General features: G+C 40.3%; 1 protein-coding gene across 4 annotated transcripts in view; it reads left to right on the top strand.

Annotated features, from left to right (window-relative positions):
• The window catches only part of NRP2 (neuropilin 2), a 147,954-nt gene that overhangs the window by 21,614 nt on the left and 103,116 nt on the right, over positions 1-23,224 (top strand). For all 4 annotated transcript variants that reach the window (XM_012546409.3, XM_023500681.2, XM_023500682.2 and 1 more), the window contains exon 3: positions 16,683-16,864. In XM_012546409.3, coding sequence (XP_012401863.1) covers positions 16,683-16,864 — 182 coding nt within the window. The remainder of the gene's footprint in view (positions 1-16,682; positions 16,865-23,224) is intronic.

Below are 23,224 nucleotides of genomic sequence, written 5' to 3'. Positions count from 1 at the left end.
ACAGATAAGGAAACTGAGGGATTTTAACTTGTCACTGGAATCAATGCTTTTAACGCTTTCTTTTTACTTTGAAAAGTAACTTGATGTGAGGTATATGTATATACATACGCAGACATATAATACAAACACATACACATATAAGTTAGTAAGTGATAAGTGAGATCATATTGAACTCAGGCCTCCTGACTTCAGAGCCAGTGCTCTTTCGGCTTCACCACAAGTTTTGTGACTTGAAAATGAATACCTAATTTGGTCTTATTGTGGAATTAGCATCTTAGTCATCCCCTGAGTTTTACCACCACTTGTGGATTTTTGCTCTTTGAACAGAGATTTTATTCTTTGAACAGTCTGGCGGTTAGGAATATTAAATTCAGAAACCTCAGCTTTGTGGCATTCAATGGCCACCACCATTGGTTGGCTTTCTGAGTGTTCTCCTCCCCTTCTCTCTGACCTATTCAGTGGCCTAGGATAGAAATCAGAAATCAGAGTGTCTAAGGAGGTGAGAGAGGGCAGAATAGACAGAATATCAGGCTGTACCCAAGACACCGGACAAACAGGGAGAAGCTGACTTCATGTCCAGTGGTGCGGCCAGTGATGGTTTTGCTTCTTTGGCAGATAAAGGCTTTTCAGCTGAGTCATCCCCCAATTGGTTGAGTATTATTTTTTTAGGAGAGGTTGGTGGGAGGAGGGAAACACATGGTAAGATGTGTAGGAAAAAAAAAGAAGAAGAAATCCTCAACCTACAAATGACATAGAGTTAACTCATGAGTGATTACATCATATCCTGCAGAGTTTCACACTTTTAGTCATACCCTAGAGCTATTGGCCACCAAGGAACAAAGAACCAAATCTTTCAAGATTCTGGGTCTTCTTAAAGATAAAACACTTGAGTAGCATGCCTTGAAATGCCTCCCCCCCTTTTTTTAACCTGAGGTAATTGGGTTAAGTAACTTGCCCAGGATCACACAACTAGGAAATATTAAGTGTCTGAGATCAGATTTGAACTCAGGTCCTCCTGACTTCAGGGCTGGTGCTCTATCTATTAAACCAAGTAATTGTCCTGAAAACCCATTTTTTAAAGAGGAGAAAGCACTAACAGGAATTCACATATACCATCCTATGACCAGCAAGATTTTAAGGGAGAATCTTCTAAGCCCAAAACTTAAGGGCAATTTGCATTTATAAAGACCCCAGACTATTTTAAGTATAGTTATACCATATTTGGGAAACTGGATACTTTTGGTGCCTTCCCTAGACCTACAGTCTAATTGGTAAGACAAGATCCATGACATATAAAATAATATTGAGCTATGTAAGACAATGTAGTTCCCTATAACATCATATGACGGCATCATATGGGAAGAAAGTCAACAACATGAGCAAATGCTTTACTCTGGTATTCTACTGTTAAAGTCAGTAGAATTTTGTTGGCAGCTTGCTGGCACAATCAATAGAATTGCAGGCTTGGAGTCAGAAATCTTCCTGAGTTCAAATCCTGCCTGAGATTCTTACTAGCTATGTGACTCTGGGTAAGTCACTTAATCCTATTTGTCTGACTTTCTTCATCTGTAAAATGAGCTGGAGAAGATAAGGGCAAACCACTTTAGGGTTCTCTGCCATGAAAACCCCCATAGGAAGTCACAAAGAATAGTACACAACTGAAAAATGAATGGACAACAGCAACAATACTTTATTTCTGTAGCACTGATAGTGAAGGAACTATTTCCATAAGTGAATTTTCCACATAATTGGAGGTTTTATCTTTTAAGTGCCAAAACTTAAAAAAGATTAACCATATTTGGTGGAAATATTTCTGAAATCTGTTACATTCTTCTTTGTCTTATTAAGCAGAGGATCCTAATCAGTATTAAACTTATTCTTGATGATTCAAGGTTGTAATTATAAATATAATTCATGATATGCAACAGTCATAGAATGGCTTCAGGGCCTGTGGTGATACATTGGGTCTGTCTGGTTCAAGTTGAAATGACTACCAACTACTATGTTATTTGAATTTTTAGCTTTGCTTCTCATGTCTCCTCCCTGTCAGGCCCTCAGTTATAATTTCTCTAGCAAACTCCTTGCAATTTGTAGCTTCTAATCTGTCTGTGGGTTTGGAAATCAGATCACTAAACCTGTTAGAATTATATGTAAAGTAAGAGTAAATTGTCTGTGATTTTGCCCCAAGGGTTCTCTCTTGAGCAAGTTGCAAAGCGTCTTTGGTCTTTCTAATAAAAAATCATAAACTTAGAGTTGAAATCCAACTCTCCTATTTTAAGGCAAAACTGAGGGGCAAATTATTTACCCAGTGTGACACTAGTCCTCTAACTTCAAAGTCCATATTCTTTTCTTTGAACCATATTGCTTCCCTATAGCTCTTTCAACTGGATAGAAGCTCTCTCCATTCATTCAACAACCCCTTAAGAGGGGCAGTAGTTGTAGCTGGTTCCATAGTCCTGCTTTTGACACAAATGGCTCTGTGAACAGTGATTATGGGGGCAACTCTCTAAGATGACTAAAGAGAGGTCCTGATTTCCGTTAGTACAGAGAATCCTTTCAACAGGGGCTTTGAAAACTCTGAAATCAAGGATCCAGATTCTCCTCCCCTCCAAAAAAAATCCCAACATTTGTTATGTTGTATTTAGCAACAGCGTGATGCACCCAGAGGTGATACGGAGATCATGATGAAATGGTTTGTAGTCTACTAGGCAGAAGGTAGGGAGTTAAAAATACACACAAATCTATAGTACCACATGAGAAAATACATTTCATTTGCATTCAGTTTTTATTCTCAAATTATGTTTTCTTATGCAATCATATGGCATCTAATATAGGAAGGAGAAATCGCTTTTGATGGGAAGGCAGAACCTGAAGTGGGTCTTAAAGGATGGAAGGGGAGTATTTTAGGCATAAGGAATGATACAAGGCAGAGTGATGGAACAGAAAAGAAATAGCTGTTTGTGAACATGTGTATTCTCTACTACTAGGTAGTAAGCTCCTTTGGGGTAAGAAGAATAGGGCTTTACACATTCATTGCTAGCATGTCCAGAGTACAAATTTGTAATCTTGAATTAACTGTATATAACTGACTCATCTTAGGTGTCTGCTAAAATCTACTTCCTCTGCTCTCGCTAAGCATTCCTATTTCTGTTTCTATTCCTGGCTATTCTGTTGATATCATTTTTCTTTTTGATTTTGTATACTGTTCATATTCTTTTTGGAAGTAGGTAAGGGTGCACTGGAGCCAATTGTACAGATTTATAAGAGCTGGTTGTTAAATTTTCTGTATGAACATTTACACATTGTCAAATGCTACCAAAAAATGTGACTAGATTGATGATTTTGCTGATTGTTTAGACTTAAGAAAGTGATTGGGATAGTTGTTAATAATTCCAATTAAATGTAAAAGTGTTTTCTGCATTCTTAGAGAGCTGGGTGTTAAACATTTACCAACTCAACCCCAGAAATGGGTGATGTACTTTTAAAAATGATGATGCTCACATGTGTCCATTTTTAGAGACTATGCATTTTGTGTATTTGAAATAAGGAAGATTGGATAGCCACATTCTCTTCTTACCCTAACATCTCTCCATATCCCCCAACATCCTCCTTTCTCTTCCTGTCTCAGGGCTGCAGTTATATTAATTCATCTCCAAAGAATTCCCTTCCTTTTCCTTCTGTTTACCCAAATCCTATCTCTCCTTCACCACCCAGTTTCAAGCCTACATAATTGTCCATAAAGTCTCCTTTGATCTCTCCAGCACCAATTGAAAGTTTCAACAAACTTCTTTTAATTTAGCCCTGTGACCGCCTGTGAAACATTTGGACTCCCGAGGCCTCAATTTTCCCATCTGTCAAATGAAGGTAGAAAACTAGATAACATCTAAGGATTCCTTCAGTTCTATTTTTTTTTTTTTAATGATTCCATGACTTTTTGTCATTAGATACCAGAAACTTCTTGCATGTATATCTTTAGCCAGTGACAAGTTGATTCTCAGGGAATCCAAGATAATTGAGAATCCTCATTGTATCCCAGGAGGCTCAGTGTGAGGTCATCTTAAGCTCATAAGGGAGAATTGACTTGATTATAAATAGTAATATTTTTATTATTATTGTTGTTACAGTTAGTTGTGCTATCAAAATGGTTTGATTTCCACAAGGAATCAATAAGTAGTGATTCTTTTCTATATTTCAGCAACCTATCTATCTGTTCATTCCTATGGGAATGAAACCCAGCAAGTAAACAGTGTTTAGATGTGAGCAAAGGCACGGAGGAAAATTTAGTTTTAACTAGTTCTTGATTCTGGGCTTACCAGTCATGACCTAGAACTCCACCCAAAAACATGAGATTTCCGCAGGGGTTGGGGGAACCCCAAAACAACCAAAAAAGGAAATCCTACAAATTGTTCCCTATCTCCTACCAAGATTAGAGGGCAGGAGGGACAACAGTTAATTTATAGCAGCTTGTTTGCAAATATGCTGTGTTGTAATAGCAACTGTCCAAATGTAAATTGTCCTCTAAACAATGCATTTTATCTTTTGATTGGGAAAACCACTCGGGAATTTCATAATACACAATCCTACTTGTTCTCACTCTCAACCCCGGCACCTCCTCTGAATCTGGAGTTTCCCTACGGGCCAGCATCTCACCCGATGTAATTCGATGTAATTCTCCCATCCAGTTACATAGGGCAAGGATCTATGTCAGGAAATTCAATGGGAATTCTAAGGAATATGGAGGGAATAAGAAACAAAAGGAAATAAATTGAGTGAACAAAATAGAAGAAAAAAGAGGAGCAACTTGTATTCACAAAGATTATAGGAAATATAAGACATTGATAGGGTCAAAAAAAATCATAGATATAGAGTTGAAAGAACTCTCAAAGGTTATCTAGTTTACCCTACCTCTTCTCCCACTTCTGTCTTTCTAATTTGTTTTTAAAATATTTTTGATTTTTATTATTATTATTTTTAGTGTTAGAGATCCTGGAACCCTTAGGCCGAGAGAAATTCAAAAGAATGTCCCCATGGACTTAGTTAAGGAACACATTGAAGCCTTCCCAGAAAAATAATGTGCTAATTTTATTTAGAAAAAGAGATTCCACAATTTCCTTTGGTAATAAGGTCATAGGACCATAACTTAAAACTAAAAGAGATCTTAATAGTCATTTAATATAACCCCCTCATTTTACAGATGAGGAAAACGAGGTTCCAAAAAATGAAATTATTGCTCAAGTCACTCATACTATCTTGTTCAGTAGTAAGGAGGAGATTTGATCCCACATCTTCTTGATCCCAAATTCAGTTCTCTTTCCACTGTTTTGGGTGTCTTGAATGTTGGTATCTCACAATCTAGCTTCTTTGATTGCAGAATATAAGTCTAAGTTTTTTTGTTCAAAAATTGTATTTTTACTTTTAAAAGGAAAACCCTGGAAAAGTATGTCATGCTCAGGTTTTTACTGTACCCCCTGAAACTAAACTGGAAGAAGATATACTTGTGAATAATAAGTCATACACCAGTTTGTATGATGCTAGCAGCCTATTGATGCTGGGCACAGTGTCTGAAACACAGCAGGTACTTAATAAATTCAACCTACTGAGTAAATTGTTGATACAGGGAGAGGGAAGAGGCTAGCAGAAAGAAAGGGGAAGAAAGCTCCAGGATTTTTATTTGGCATCGAAGCTGCTGGCTATCTCCCAATTATATTCTTTTTCTTGCTTATCAGTAAGTTCTTAGATCATGGATAGGGACTGCTAACCACCTAGTATTTAAATGGCTTTAGTCTTTATTTTATCTCAGGAGCTGGTTGCTTTTAACCAATGAACAGTAACTGTGACTGATTTATCTAAATTTTAATTTGGGTAACTTTCATCATGAAGTTTGTGGTCTGTGCTCCTAAATGTGTAATTAATAATCATGAGTAATCCTTTTGATATGTATCGTGGAGACAGAGCTGGACCCTCCAACGAGGGGCCCATTATCATATTATGGTAAAAGACTTGGAACTCCTGAAGACAGACTGATGGGAGTTACCTCAGAAGAAAGGCAAAGAGGTAATTTAAGAGGCCCAAGAGGAGCATAATTCATCTGGGGTACTTTCTTAGGTTTTTTGCGCATGACTTGTTGGCGAAAGGTCTTGTTACTTTTTGCGTCTTTTTCCCCCACCGGTGACACATGTCTTCCCTATCAGGGATGGCAGCCAGGTGTGCTGTCTCTTGTCCCGGTACTTAAGTATTTGGGGCCTGTCTGCTCCCTGTGTAAACCTTTTAATTTCTTTCTTTTCTTTCCATTTCTTCCTCTCTGGCTGCCAGAGAGTCACCTCCGGATTCCAGCAGGGCAGTCAAGGAAAGAGATGGTTTTCTATGCCTTAAGTGAGGCAGCTACAGCTTTTTTTTTCTGTAAGGTGTAGATCTCAATTAGTAGCAAAAAACCACCTCTTCTTAACCTTCGACTGGCTTCCCTCCACCCCAATGCACCTATTTCCCACTCCCCTCCACCTCTCTCTGTCTCCCCTTCAAATTCCTTGCCATCCTCCCTACCACCTCTGACTACATCTGGAATCAGAGGATGTGAGGGCAAGTAATAGAGTGTCAGTGGAAGTAATTGATTCCTCACACAGAGAGAATTCTCTCGCCTTTAGTGTCAATGGAGCTGAACCAGAGCTTGGGAGGGTGAGCAAGACTTGTAAACAGTCCATGGCTGAGCTGTCAGGGCCAAGCCTGACACACCAGAGAGTGAGTGAGTGAGAGGGAAAACAGCGGAACAAATAATTGTTTTAGTGCAAAGGAAAGGAGTAAATAATATTTCAGTCCAAGAATGGGTATTTTGAAAGAGGAAGGTATCAGGAGCTAGGAAATTGGAAAGGATAGAAATAATAGGTTTTTACCAAAGAGATTTTTTTTTTTCATTTCAAGGTGGGCGGTTTATCTCCTCTTCATTGCCCATTATCATCATCATTATCATTAAAATAATTATTGTTATAATTATTTACTGATGATACCTCTGGTTTAATGGAATACCTTTCATCCGAAGGGTTCAAAGCACTTTATCTCCTCTCATCATCTGCCTTGAGGAAGGCAGAACGCAGGGAATCATTACTCTATTTTATAGACTGGGAACCTGTGGTATCAAGAGAGAAAAAACTTGATTCAAGTCACAGAACAAGTTAGAGATTTGTAGGATACAGCCTCTCCATCTGATTGTCTTTTTATGAGTCTTGGGTGCCTTCAGCAGCTTGGCTTCTATTCTTCCCAGGTCTCTCCTTCTGGCCCTTCTTGTTTCAGCTCCAAATCCAGCTAGCTCCTCCTGACTCATTTTGAGGGACCCCATAGCTAAGGGGTGTTTGTAATTTCCATTTCCCAGAAAGACAGGCTGCTAAGAGACAAAAGGGCTGCACAATGCTAAAATCTTTCCTTCTTTCCTTGAATACCATCTTTAAAAAAGACTGCCGGGTCAACTATGGAAAGAAACAGCCTTTTGCTGACTGTATTGCACTTTCCTAGTCAGGGAAGTTTGTTTGGACTTTAGTTGGGAGGCTTTTTTTGCAAAGAGCTTCAGCTTTCCATACTAGCCTCCAAGTAGACCCATCAAACACTAAAGCATTTTTTTTGCTATTTCCAAACTTTCCAGTTCCCCCCAACTCATTCTAGCTAGAAAGGTGGAGTCCTCTCTCTGCTAGAAGAAGATCAGAATGCTAACCCAGCTTTGAATATGTCCATTTGCCTTTAAACTCAGCAGGAACAAGGTATTCATAATTCACCTTCCAGAAGAAGAGCCAGGATATGAATGGGATGAAAGTCGAGCGATTGCTGAGTGAGGGAAGCCATTTCAGCTGACTAACCACCGAGTGTCTACTCCTCTGTTCAGAGAGCTCATGTGAGCTCATCATTTTCCCGCTGCCATAGTTTTTACTCCATGATCAGTTAATCCCAGGAGCCTGCAGAAACTCCAGGCCCTGTAACCTGAAGCCACATGTGAAATGAATCGAAGAGCAGGACCAGTCCCACCTGCCATGTGATGCTGAAATGCCTCTCCTGTCTCTTTAGGCTTCTGCATGGAACATTTTCAAATGGCCTTTGCCTTTTCCAAGCTTTGTTGTAGAGACTGGATGCCAGAAAATGGAAGGGGGTGGCAGAAAATGACTACAAGAATAAAGCCTTTACAAAGGAAAAGGAAAAAAATACAAAACCTCTCAGATGCAGTAATTCCCTCATCCCAAAGCACCTCTGCTCTCAGCAGGGATCCCATTTTCTGGACAGATGGAGAGGTTATGACTTGCTTTCACAATTTGATCCTCTGGGAGCTGGGAGTAGTAAATGACTGTCTGGGAGAAAACTGCTCACCCGGGTGAAGGGAATGAACTCTTCCCTCACAACAGGGTATGAGGGAGTGCACGGGAAAGGGGATTTGCTAAATTATCCCCTTTCCTTTTTTTGGCTCACCTTGGAATCAGGCGCTGCCATTAAAACAAGCCTTCCATATATTTCCCTAAATAGTTCTAGGAGGTCATTTTATTTCTCTTCCACACAGATCTCTGAGATAACCGGACACTGCCATCATTCCCATTTCACAGACAAGGAAATAGACATTTAGTGAGTTATCCAACTCAGCCAGCCAACTCAGAGTCCAAAGGACCAGTCCCGGTGGTGAGCCGCCAAGGGGGCTTCCTGCTCCCCAGTGGCTCACACATCCAGTGAGAAACAGGCCTGAAGGAAGTGCCTGGAAATTCCAAGCTGCTCTTCCTTTTGTTTCTGCAGTCTCATTTCCAAACACGAAGGAAGGGGCCCTGTAAGTTAAAGAGTGAGGGTGAAGATTTTATAGAGTTGGTCCTGGAGACAGAAATAGAACTAAACAGCCATGTGGAAGCCCCGAATAAACAGCCTGCCGAAAAGTATTAAACAGCACATTAGCACATCTTGTTTTCTTATGTAACGAATGATTTTCCAGACATGTCCCATGTGAGCAAGATTCTCATCAGGGCTTCTCCTCCCAGGAGCAGGGGGCTAGCCACAGTGCCACAGGAATGTGACTCACTGGTAGGGGAGAAGCGTTCAGCCAAGGGATGGGGGTGACTGTGTGTGTGTGTGTGTGTGTGTGTGTGTCTGGGAAGGTGGGTGGTGCCGGAGTTCCGCCGAGTGGGCTTCATCCGCCCCAAGTTCATCTGCAGTGAAACTTGTCAGACACACTGTCTGAAAACTCTCCTTCCTTATGTAAAGCAACATTCTTGGCAGTTGGCTGTGAGAGGAACAATGAGCAGTGAAAGGTTCTCCCCTATTGTAGGTCTTCTGTGGAAAAACAACCAACTGTTATAAATAGATGGTATTTGGAGTTTTTATTTTCTTGCTTCCAAGGTTTAGGGGGATAAGTCTTTGAGTTTGTTTTGGGTTATATTCTCTGTGTGCTTCTTTTGCTAAATGGCCAGATTTCACCACCACCCCCTATCCCTACCCCACCCCAAAGCTCTGACCTTGACTGAGAGAAGAATGAGAAGGAATAGCTACAAACATTAAAGATTTGTGATGGGAAGCAATAAAGAGGGGGGAAAGAAATGCTAAAATAACAGCTACTAAAAATACACCCAACATAGACACAAGTTCATCAGCATAAACTTGATATATGCATCCAACATACCTAAACCTTTAAAACACAGAAGAGAAACAAATTTAGATGATTTCTTAGAACCATAAAGTGACAGTTGGAAGGGACCTGGTCCAACCTCTTTATATTATAATGAGGAAATTGAGGTAGAGATCCAAGGTCACATAGTAAAATTAGGATTTGGGGTTCTTAGTACACAGCTTTATAGGTGAGATCTCAGTAGACTATTGCTTGAATGTGGATATATAGTATGTAAATGTTATATCTACATTTGTCTGACTTTTTGTGACCCCATTTGGGTTTTCAGAGTAAAAATTGGAGTGACATTTCCTCCTCTAGCTCATTTTACAGATGAGGGAACTGAGGCAAAAAGAGTGAAGTCACACAGGGTGACACAACTAATTAGTGTCTGAGGCTAGTTTTGAACTCAGGAATGAGTCTTCCTGGCTTTCCATGTACTATGAGCCCTAACTTTCTACATTGTTACATATATATATATATATATATATATATATATATATATATATATATATTTGTTACCTTCAATTGATGTATATCTCTCTACATATATCTATGTAGATATAGTATATATTTATGCTATATACTATATACATCTAAGAATAACAGTAGTTCCTGGCACATAGTACAAACTTAAACAATGTTTATTGATTGATATGTATGTTCAGGCAATATAATGCATTTGAAAAGGTACTGACTTGGAAACAGAACAGTTGGATTTGAATCCTATATAACTTAACCTCCTCTTCTATAAAAGGAGGGCTTTGGATTAGATGACTTTTAAAATCCCTTTCAGCTCTAAAGGAAGATAGCAAGGTGATGCAATGGATAAGGTTCCAGAGATATAAGTTAAAATCCTGCCTCAGGTACTTACTAGCTACGATAGCATAAGTAAACCACTTAACATCTCTCAACCTCAGTTTATTCATCTGTAAAATGGAAATAATTGTTATGAAGATCAAATGAGATATATGTAAAACACTTTGCCAATTACTCAAAAGTTATTCCACAAGTAGTTATTAATTTATCATTTTATATTTATTTATTTGTACATATTTATATTTTTATAATCAATTTATTAATTTATCATTATTATGGGCAGTGTGCTAAACACTGGGAATATAATACAAATACATGGACATTTTATAAAAAGATAGTTCCTACCCTCAAGGAGCATACATTCTAAGTCATAGGCGTTCAATAAGGGTTCAGTGTAGAAGTCTGGATTGTAACCTGATAAGAAATGAAGAGATAGTTATCCTAGGTACTCATCTCAGTTTTCACATTTATAAAATGAACTGGGGAAGGAAATGTCAAATCACTCTAGTATCTCTATCAAGAAAACCCCAAATGGGGTCACAAAGAGTTAGACACAACTGAAAACAATTGAATAAGATAAATGTAGATGTAACATTGACATACCATATGCACATATTCAACCAATAGTCTACTAAGATCTCACATATTAATGCTGTGTACTAAGATACACTGAATATTAGGAGCTAGAAGTTAGGAACCCCAAATTCTAATTTTATTATGTGTCCTTGGATCTCTTTCTCAATTTCTTCCTTATAATATAATCATCTGATCAGAAGGAGGATTGCCAGGGACCCACTTCTGTGGATGCTCTGGCTGAAGTGATCTTCCAAGATGAAGAGCTTCCTGAGAAATAACATGGACACATATATTTGCCTACATGTACATATACACATATGCTTTTTATACATGTATTTAAACACATATGAATGTTTACAACTAAATATGGAGCCAGTATTGGATGTAGCAAGAATATTGAAATAGTGAGCCCTGAATCCAATGATTAAGTTGCTCCTCCTCCTATCTATTTTCTGTGTTAACATAGGAGAATTGTTGCTAGTTTTTGTCTCCAGGATGATATAAACAAATGGCCAAAGAAGAGAACTATTCAATAGATTATATGTATTATAGTTCATATATAGAAATCTCCTAGTGTCCTATAAGCTTATTGGGGGATGGGAGGAGAGTATTTCCCAAGTACTTTCTTATGGTTCCTGTTTAGCTTAAATCCTTTAGATTAAGCCCTCCTACTTCTTTGAACCTTGGCAGAGCCCATATGGGTCATTTGCCATAAGATACCTTGGCTTAAATTAGGAAGGTTTCTGTATAATCCTTCAGAATCTATCCTGAGCCAGTTTGACTGAATCTTTTCATTATAGATAACTTGAAGTTGACTGAATTGACCATTTATTTCAGCATCATGCATATCATCTCTTTGTGTTTTTAGCAGCCTTGCCTTCTGAGAAGTGGAAATGCTTCCTCAATTTTTTTGCCACCTACCGTCCTCACAGATTTTTTTTTAATGTAAGGATTAATGAGACAGTGTTTGTTTAAAAAAAAAAAAAAGGCTTTGAGCTCCTTGGAAGAAAGGCACTCCGGGAGGTGATATATTCCCTGGCCTGGGTAATCTACCCATGAAATATGGCACTTTGAAAGTGTGAGAAACATCTCAAATCACTCTGACAGCATTTTAATTATAGTTGATTTGTTTGCTGCTAATAGTGAAAATGCTGTCAAAGTGATTTGAGATGTGTTTTTTCCACTCATAATGTTATATTTCATGTTTTTGGAGCCATTAAAGCAGCGTTTTGATTTCAAGAAACACGTGGAATGGCTCGGTGATTATAAGGAGATAATAGTCTGTAGAAAGTGGACACAGGTTCTTTAAGAGACCAAGAGCCCTTATCAAAAAATAGATGATTGTTAACATAGTACACCCATGTGAAATAGCTTTTAAAGTATGCATTTGGAACCTAAATAATAGAAAAAGGAAGCAGGATGCCTGGCTGCCTGGCTAGGCCTATGGGATTTGGATTTAGCTGCCATATTGAGATGGATTAACACTTTTACTACCTAAAATGATCATGACACTTTGGCAGCCATCACCTATGATATCAATAGGATACTTAGACTATACGGTAGCCAGTTACCACTGTAATCCATTCATGAGAAATGGCATCTATAGAATCCAGAGAAGAGCTACCTTGGAGTAGGTTAGAAAATCCTACCCTGCAAGAAACTTTATCCACTGTGCCCTTTAGGTTCTAATTTTTGCTAGATTGATTTGTTTTCCTTTGGTATCCTGCTAAGGAAGTGTTAGGGGAGGTTACTCTTCTGGAAACCAGAAAGTTCCATGGTAGGTAGCTGACCCACAGGCAGGAAGACCTGAATTCAAATATTGACTCAGATATTTATTGACAATGTGATCCTGGGCATGTTATTTAACTAATCTCTATTTACCACTGGAAAATAAATTAGCAAATCACTCCAGTATTTTTACCCAAAAAAATCCCACAGACAGATGTCCACAAGGTCACGGAGACGAATATGACTAAAATGTCCAAACAATACAATAATAGTGGTTTCTGCCTCCCAGGGTTGTAGGTACAGCTTTTTGTAAACATTAAAGTGCTGAATAAATGCTACCTATTCTTAGAAGCTTGCTTCTCCTTTCTCTCCTTAACATGCATCAACCCCAAGGAGACACTTCCTATATAGCTAGCTAAAATAGTGCTTGGGTTGAGATTAGGATATGCGAATGGTCTAGATTACACACGAGTTCAGAGATCTTCCCAGTATCCCACATTCCCACAGCCATCATCAACAGCCATTTTCTCTTTGATTTGTGTTCATTTCATTCACCCAGTGAAATTAAAGAGAGTGTCCTGTACCTGCAAAGAAAATGATGGAAATGCCAGTGGCCCAGCTTGGGATCATCGGAACCAGAACAGAAGCATGACAGGATACTTAGGGAATGGTCCTAGATGAACAAAGGATTAGAAACAGAGACATTCACACACTCTCCATGCTTTAAGCCTGAAGATCAGAAAAGGTGCTCTAGCTTTGCAAGGAATTTTTTCATTTTGAGAGAGATTATAGGCCTAATGAAAGATAAACAGAGCAGTTAACATGTGTCTCTTAGTTGGTTCATGCTTCAGTCCTTAAGACCAATGGTGTGTTTTAAGAGGAAAAGCATTTCAGGTTTTGTGGAATCCCCCTGACTCTGCGCTTCAGCTAGGAAAGAAGCCCGTAGGAAGACAGAGGCACCCAGATTCCCTAATAGCTTTTGTCAGAAATCGAGCTACATTTGTTCAGAAACAACAGGCTTTCTAAGCACTGCTGAGCTCTTCACCAATTCACTTGATTATGTTGAAATATCTAAGGAGATTTGTTCCATTTGTAGGAAATCCTTCAATAATAAGACACGTTTTCCCGAATGAGTCAGTTGTGGTAGGAGACAAACGGAACATTCTCTATGTGTCATTTGGATTGTGACTTTTTATTTAAAAAAAAAAAAAAAGCCGGGACAGGATGTTGTGCAGTTAAGTGGATTGTGACTATTGTGCTGTACTGGATAGAAGGGCTCCTTCACAGCAGTGTCATTGTTAGGAGAAGAGAATGCAACTGGAAGACCTTAGCCATTGGGCATTATATTCTAAGTAAAAATAATTCACATTTCTTAGCAATTATAGATAAACAAAATGCTTTACTCAAAAATAGTCCTGTGAGATAAGTATTACAAATGTCATCCCATTTTAAAGATGAGGAAGTTGAGGTTAGGAGATTTGCCTCTGATCAAAGTGATGTAAGCGGCAGAGATGGGACACATGTCTAGGTCTTCTGACTCTGAGTCAAAAATACTGAAATCAGGTACCTGTTCAGGCATATATATTGTTTGCCCAATGGTATTCATGTATGAAAATGCAGGTAGGATCATTGGAAAAGAGAGCCAGAGCTGGAAGGCTCTTAGCTCCTTCTCACCCTGTCCCGTTCCACCCTGTACTTTTGTGTAATCTTGAGAAAACCATGTTACTTTTCGGTGATTTGGGTAACTGCAAAGTGAAATGGGTTTCATGCTTGCCTCTTGCCTACTTTGGCTGGCTGCTATGAGCAGTAAGAAATGTGGGCAAATGTTAGAGTCCTTGTGTACCACTGTTAGTCCATCAGGCATTGAGAGGCAGGGATAGCTTTTGATGAGAAAAGCTTATGACGTTGTGAAACTGTTGATAGGGGCTTTCCTTACTGGGTCTGAGAAAAGCTTAAGGGTTTTCTTGAGAAAAGTGCCATGTCAATTTTCACTTTCCATCCAAAGTAACTTTTATGTCGAAAGTTAAGAAACTTTTGATTGAAAATATCATTCACAGCTGACTCAGTTCAGCTATCATGTGAAAATCATAAACTATTACTCCACCCCCAGCCCCACAATCCAACTTCCTCCTTATTTTCTCCTGTCCTCTATTACTCTAACCTTAGTTTTAGGGGTTTTGCCAAGAGTTCAATCCTCTTCATTTGGGGGCAGGAGCTCCCTTTGTGTCAGCCCAACTCCCTGGTTTTGACTGAGTTGGAAGCTGTTAACTGGTAGGAGTGTGACTTTTGTGACTGGATGGAGATAGGAGACCATTTTGCCTAGAACAAGCTACTTTTCCGAGAGGTCTCTGTGTGTGTGACACAGCACAGGAAAGGCAGCATCCCACGGAGTACAACATTTCCAACTCTGCTTATGCCCTGGAGGGAGAAATTTGTTACGAGTTGCTTTAACAGGTTGATGCAAAAGTAAATAAACAGGGAGAGGGAGGCAGAGGGAGATGGATAGTTTTCAGTAAATAATGTTACAGTGGCCAGCAATTTAAAGGGAGCGGTTGGAAGAAGAGGTTTCTCAACTAAGCAGATGTGACAGGAGTATTAACTGGGAGCTGAGGAGAGGAGGCAAGGGGACACAAATAGCAAACTGCAGGTTTCCAGAAGCCACAGCCGTGCTCAGCCTCCATAAAAAACTGGGTGGGATTGGGGTATTTAGGGTTTCCCCAAACCACTGTAGGCCACTCTTTTTAAGGTCCTAAGCCTAGGAAACGCCCTAAAATGGACATGTTGGCTTGCAAAGGCTCATGTAATAGATGTACGGTTCCATCAAGAAGAGACTGGTTCCCCAGGGATTTATCCTGGGCTCTTGGAGAAAGGTTTTTGTTGTCTTATTGAAGAGTTGGATTATGGTAATGATTCCTTTATTTTTAATGTTCTTGGCTTGTCACCGATCATGGTGTAATGCCTCAAATTTCGCATTGTCATCTCGGGGAGGGAGGAAGCTAATTGTTATAGGTTTAGTAATATGTCTTTAAAAGAAGATAAAGATGAGAACCAGAAAGAAAAGAAAGTTGGGGAGAAGGGAGGCTGCTGGGAAAGGAGGAGGTGGGTATTTTCTTTTTGGAAGTTTTTGAAATGTGGCCCCATTGCATGGAACCTGAGTACCATTGTCATCATTTCATTTAGTCATTTTGTAAGTCATTTCAGGGCTCTCAATTTTCCCATCTGAAAAATGGACACAACAGCATGCATTCCTTACTGATCTTGAGCTACCACAATTGAATGGAAAAGTTAACTGTAAAATAATAATAGGGAATAGGGCTTGACATGGAAGACTCTCAAATTAGGAAACTTCTAGCAATGCATATAAACACTTTCCCTGAAAACTTATAGTCATAGAGATAGTTGCCTGAGAACAGTTTAAATAATATCCCCAGGGTTATACAACTGGTCCCTATGGGAGGCAGGATCTGAACTCAGATCTTCCTGACTTTGAAGTCAACTCTATCCATTATGCCCCTATACTCTCAAAATAATGACAGCTAATATTTATATGATGTTCTAAGTTTTGCAAATCACTTTACATTATTATTGCATTTAATCTTTATAGTAACCTAATGATATGGGTGCTATTATTTTCCCATTTTACAGGTAATAATCAATAATAATAATTAACATTTATAAAGCACTCAGTATGTACCAGGCACTATGCTAAGTACTTTACATATTATCTCATTTGATCTTCATGACAACCCTGGGAGAAGTAAGTGCTTCCATCTTATAGCTGAGGAAACAGAAGCTGAGATAGGATTTGATTTCCAGGCTTTTCTGCCTCTAGATCCAGCACTGGTTTCAGGCAGGGGATCCTTAGCTACAAAGAGCCACATAACATATTCTTCTCCTGATGATGATAATGATTTTTTTTTCTTCTTGTGTGTCCCCTTACTAGGTATGACTTCATTGAGATTCGTGATGGGGACAGTGAATCTGCAGACCTCCTGGGAAAACACTGTGGGAACATTGCCCCTCCCACCATCATCTCATCAGGCTCAGTGCTCTACATCAAGTTCACTTCTGATTATGCACGGCAGGGTGCCGGCTTCTCTCTACGCTATGAGATCTTCAAGACAGGTGAGTCTCCTCCCCAGGAGGAGATGCATCCCCATCAAATACCTCAGTGCTTCTGACCAGGAGGAGCTTGATGGGAAGGGGAGAGGGTATACGCCCATTTCTTGAGTAACTGTGAAAATAACAAGTCTGAAAGAGAAGATGGGAGTCAAGAGGGCCAAAGGGAAATTCCTTCATGTCATCAGCCAAGGGAAGAGAATCCAAGTCACATTACTGGAAGTTTTTATTTGCTGTGAAAGTGATATTAGAAAGAGAGGCATGAAAGAGGAGGGCACTGGGGATAAAATATGTTTCTTGTGACTTATTCGAGTTTTCGAAATAATTTTTTAAAAAGATCTTGCCCACCTGCTGAAATCCCATTCACCACCCAGATTTTGCACTGGGGCCCATTCCCATTTATTACCCCCAAGGCAATGGAGTGAAATGCAAAGGAGGTATATAAGAATTGGGTTCTGGGTCTCCAGTTCCTTACCTGAAAAAATGAAAGGGCTCTGACCAAATAAGACCCTTCCAGCTCTCAGTCTGAGGTCCTATGAACCCTTGCTGATCTGTCCTCCCATATGACTATACCAAGAGGGCATCAACATCTGTCCATGGCAGCCCCCCTCACTATCTCTCTTCCCATCCCCAAACACATCAAGATTGCTATAAAAACCAATCAGAAAGGTGGTAGGGAGGAGAGACAGGGAGGATTACATTTCTTAGCACTTAGCACTTTCATCTGTCCTGGTTTCTTTTTAAACCCCAACAGTCTGGGCTGGTACTTGATGCCATGGATGACATAAGGAAATTTTCCTTTCCCTTCCTGGAATAAGAAGTTCTCTTCATTAATTAGTTCAGCTCCTGTGCTAAGCATCCCAAGCAAAAGCTTTTTTTTCCCTCTGTGGCACCCATGGTGCTTTTTAGTCAAGGGGGAGGGAGATTTGTCCCTCCAGAGCCTCTCTGCTCACATAGTCGCCCTGCTCCCAGCATCATACAACAGCAATGATGCATTTCACCTCCTTTGCAGCCTGGGGGTTTTGTGACTGGTGGAGTGCTAGGCAAAGGGGAGGCTTTGTCAGAGAGGGGAGAAAGCCAGGCGCCTCTGGAGTTCAATGCAAGGGGAACTATTCAAATATATTTTCTTTTTTGCCAAACAGTTCTTGAAAGGAAGTGGTAGCTGCTGAAAGCACTTTTTATGTCTTCTCTGTCTAAATATTTGTCAGATTTGTCTGCATGAGAGCAAGAATTTACAACAAAATAAAGGGGGGAAGCTATGTGAGTGAGCAGGAGCATAGGCTTTCACAGGGTATGAGTAAGGAGGAAAACTTGCTCCTGAGAAGGTTAATGGGCTGTGGTAGTGAGCTCCAGGCTGAACTGAGGGGAATTAAAATGGACCCAACTCACTTTATGGCTGAAGACAAGTCTGGCTCTAGCCTCTTGGAAATAACATCATCAGTATCATCCTGAGCCCTCCTTAATTTTAAAAAGCAACCTGGGATCAAGAGAAATAAGCTAGTCACCAGCCTGGAAGCAGTACTCACCAGCAATCAAAAATAGATAAACTTTGTGTAGCAAACTTAGACTTACCGAGACTGAAGAGCTTGTGCTCTATCCACTGCACCACCTAGCTGCCCCAACGACTGACACATAGTAGGTGCTTAACAAATGCTTCCTTTCTTTCTAATTGTGTGGATCCTAGTTCTACTTACTTTATCAGGTAGTCATCAGTCTATATAAGTCTTAATGTGAGAAATAGACATTTTAAGGACTCTGTGTATGTGTTTGTGTATGTGTGTTTTGCCATTCTTAAACTTAGGATGTTACTCTCATCTCAGAAATCCTCCAAACCAAAATGAATTTGCTTTCACATCAGTTTTAAATATAAATGAGCACCGTGTGTCCCTTTTCTGGTGGAAGGGTTAGTCAAAGGAAGGAAGGAAAGGCTACTGTCGGGAAGTCAGATATAAGACAGAAAGTCCTGCAGGTTGAATGTCATTGTGTAAGCACCCACCAAAACTTCAAATTCAAGTGCTACAGCAAATCTTTAGATTGCTAGGATACAATTATAAAAACCCGAATTCAAATCCTGCCTCAGATACTTAGTAGCTGTGTCATCCTGGGCAAGCTAAGTCAACTTTTTGTACCTCAATTTTCCCATCTGTAATATGAGATAATAATAGAGTCACATGGTGACTGTAAGGATCAAATGGAGATAACATATCCCCACCAAAAAAAGAAACTTTAATGTGTTATGTAAATGCTAGCTATAATTTTTTAAATGAACAAATGCTAGTTATAGGGAGGTTTTATATAGTGAAACTCTTGAGGTATATACAGCATTCAGCCCTGAGAACTGCACCTTCAGCTAGGCAAATATCAGCAGTATGAAAGGGACAATAAAGTCACTCATTGGATCTTCTAATCCCAAATGTGGGTTCATCAAGGTCATTGGGGTTACAGCTCTGAAGACCAGATCTAACAGTGTAGACACATGGCTCTTCTGGGTACAAAATGAAGAAGAGTTGAAAATGCATTGAGGTGCCAGGCTTTGTGCCCATATTTCCACTGCTGGTGTCCTGGGAAAAAAACACACACACAAGGTTTACGTCATCAGCTGAACATGAAAGAAATGCATGAATATACTGAAGAAATCCAAACAAACACAGCTCTGTTTGTTGGCTAGTATTCTTCAAAGAGAGCAAGAAGGGGAAACTGTAAACAGAGTTATACAAATACCCATACCAGAGGGCTTTGGAGCCCAGTGACAGTATAGTATACCATTAGAATACTGGTAAAGAAATATACCAAGACAGATAAACTCCCAACTTCAGTGCAGACAGAGAACATTGTGGTGGGACTGGGAACTTCATGTCTGGCTCCGACTGAAGTGGGCTATAAAAGATCCTATATCATTTGATCAGTTTTTTTATTCTCTCTTTAAAAAAAATTATTTAAATTTATGAAATAAAACAAGCATTTCCATAACATATTAGACTGATCATCTACATAAAAGAAGACTAGCCCCCAAAAAAATCTTGCAAATTTTAAAATGCTATACCCCATCATGGATAGAAACAACATTAGAAATTTCAAGTATCATTTTTTAAAAAATCACTGTTGGAAACTGAAAGAGTTAGAGGTTCGTTCCTCTCCTGCTGACTCTTGAACTTGAGCTCAAGGTCAGGATGCCTTTCTTGGGACCTGGTGATGGCTGAGCTCTGCATCTCAGCTGTAATATGTAACTAGGGAATCCTGGCTCTTCTGAGTTGAGGGGCTGATTAGCTGTAGTGGGCTGGTTAAGATCTGCTTTCAATATATCGCCTTTAGTTTGGTTTTTAGTTGGAAGACTTTTTTTTTTTAGAAAAAGTTACAGATACTTTTGGAAAGCCTTGTTCAGGTTTTTCTGCTTTGGGGACTGCTGTTCCAATTATACAGCAGCTAGGAAATCGTGCTGGGCTAAAGCTGTTCAGAAAGAAATAGCTCCCTGCTGCAGAAACCACTTAGTTTCTCTAGCAGATCTTTGCATGCAGTGTAAAGAAGGGTGTCTGGTCTACCTGAATGGATTGAGTATTTTTTTTTTTAATGCATCTGATCGCTTTGACGTAAGAGCTGAGGAAGACCTTCACTTCAGTCTTGAGAATGCTTACATTTTTTCCTGGTAGTTCTGACTTAAGAGAAGCCACATGGAATTGTGAATAGAGACATCCTTTCAGAGCTAAGAAAACACAGTTTCAAGTTCTGACATTGACTGGGTGACCTTTTTCAAGTATTCTAGGCAACTCTAGAGACTGCAGAGAAAGTGCTGACCTATAAAAGTAGTAGTATTAGTATTCTACCACAACTGGGATTTCCCTATGGCAGTGAAATCATGGGTCCAATCTCTATTCCTCTGATGTGTATTGAATGTTCAGTGTGCCTTTCTTTCTGCTATTCTGGCCAAGCCCAGAGCAATAGGCAGGTTTCAAGATGCCATCAAGAATTAAGTACCCACTTTTTTTTTTTTGAAGAAAAAGGTCTGGTTGTTGTGGTTGTGGTTGGCTGTTATTGTTGAGTATCCCGGTATCTACCTGGACAAGATTCCCTTCTGAGCCAGGGGCAAGCTCATGTTGGTAATAGTCCTGGGGCAGAGACACGCCTTTCCTTTGAGTACCTAAACATGTCTAATTGGGCACCATTTTCTGGGAATCAAATGTATTTTAGAATCTTTCCTCTAGTCTTTTGTTTTGAAACAAAAGGAGCAAGCATGGGCAGGAGATGGGGGCTGTGGTTTGGAAGAGATTGTGTTTGTGGTGGTGGTGGGGAGGAACAGGAAGGAGGGGGTGTTTTCAGGAACCTTCTTTGAAACTGTTAGTAATTTCAAGTGAAATTTCCCTCTTGTGTGAAGCATCTGTTTCCCAATAGGTAGACGGGACCAGGGATTTCGCTTTAATTCCCTGCTCCCAAGGGAAATTCCAGTCCTCTTTAAAGAGTATTACAGTAAGGGTAGGCTCTAGGAGAGAAAGTCAATACTCCTCCCCTGGCTTTCAAAGCTGACCTGCTGCAAGTTGAGAATGGAGATTTAATTTTCTCCCTGCCACGCATGTGGCCCTGCCAGCCGGGGCTACAAGGGGAGGCAGCTCAGCAGCAGCTAAACCCTAACCTTTTCAAAATTCCTCTTGGACCCCTTGAAGATCTGCCAGCTGGCTGTTCTCTGTTGGGCCACCCTGGATCTCATCATACTGGGCAAAGCAGGCAGCCAATGGAGGAAGGGCTATGGGAGCCCAGGATGACAGGAAACAAAGACAGAGCAGAGGATGGTCTCACTGGTCAGGCTTCATGCTCCAGCTTCCCCAGGGCTTGGCCAGTTGGTGTGAATGTCCCTGAATGATGGAGTGAGTGCAGAACCTCTGAGACATCATGCTTAGAGGTGGATCTCCGAAGAATTAAGAAAAGGTCCCTTCTGAAGTCTGTGTGGGTCCAATGTCCTTATGCTGCCAATCTGTTTCAGTGGACAGAAGAGAGGATGAGGATGTGGGGGTGGGGTGGATGAGACAAAGAAAGGAGGGACAGAGACAGAGACAGATTCAGATACAGAGACACACAGAGAGAGAAAGAAACAGAGACACAGAGACAGACAGACAGAGATAGACAGAAAGGGACAGGGAGAAAAAGAGAGAGACAGAGATACAGACACAGAGACACACACAGAGAGAGACAGGTACAGAGACAGAAGCAGAGAGAGACAAAGATAGGGAGAGGGAGAGACAAAGAAACAAAGACACACAGGGAAAATAGAGACAGAGAGAGACAGAGACAAGGACAGACAGTGGGAGAGACAGAAACTATGAGACAGAGACAAGGATGAACAGAGGGAAAGAGACAGAAACAGACAGACTGACAGACAGAGAAGGTGAGAGAGAGACTACATTTCCTTCTTAATTCTAAAGAAATAAAGATTTCTTTCTCTCCAATACACATTTGCATGGTACCTTTTAAAAGTCAGACATTCACTGCTTTCCAGAGAACCATCATCAATAAAGATACTAGTGAACCAGCCTGCTAGGGAGCCTCGGATAAAGACATTGCCGCCGGCTAAGATCAGGTTATTGACATCACATAGTTATATTTCTGTGCAATCCCCAGAGGACACTTCCTTGCCAGTAAACACCTGGTTTATTGAATATTTCTGTGTTTTTCCTCCATGCTTAGAGTGTGTATGATTCTCTTCATAAATCCAGCTTACCTTTTTATCTGAGCTGAATGCAATCAATTCTAATTGCCCAGAATTTGCATTTCGTGTGTGGCTGGATAACATGTGTTGGCTCTGGTCTGTTTGCCCGTGTGCGTGTGACGCGGGTAAGGGTGATGGAGTTGTAGCCACAGAGATGCCACATGGTCAGATTGGGAGAATTACTGGCTCTGACTGCCGCAGCCGACCTAGTCCTGAGGATGCTTGCATTTTTCCTGGTGTACAGGATGACTCCACCTAGAGGCATTAAGGGATAGGGGAGCTGTTGGCTTCCAAACCGACATGCTACAGGAATGTGTTCTGCATGTAATAAAGGGGTCTCCATCCTTTTTACGAAGACCCCAGCACGTGAGCTTCCCAGTCTTCGCTGTCACACAGAATTCAGAAGCTTTCCAAATGATGTCTTTTTCCAGACTCAGTGGCGGAACAGCTTTTAGCATCCCCTATACCCTGCTGTGATTCAGCGGCTAAAAACTCTGATTGTTAATTGTCTGATCACTACAGAGCAACTAGTTTTAATATGGTCATGACATGAATGGGGACCCAAGCTCCCCTTTGCCCCTCCCCTGAGGCACCTTGGATCTCAGTGGGGAGAGGGGGGCACTTAGCTGGCCACGGTACAATGGAGGCCAGTGTTGAGGTCAGCAATAAAT

The sequence above is a fragment of the Sarcophilus harrisii genome, chromosome 3, assembly GCF_902635505.1.
Source record: "Sarcophilus harrisii chromosome 3, mSarHar1.11, whole genome shotgun sequence".
Lineage (NCBI taxonomy): Eukaryota > Metazoa > Chordata > Mammalia > Dasyuromorphia > Dasyuridae > Sarcophilus > Sarcophilus harrisii.
This window is presented reverse-complemented; position numbering and strand designations above follow the sequence as displayed.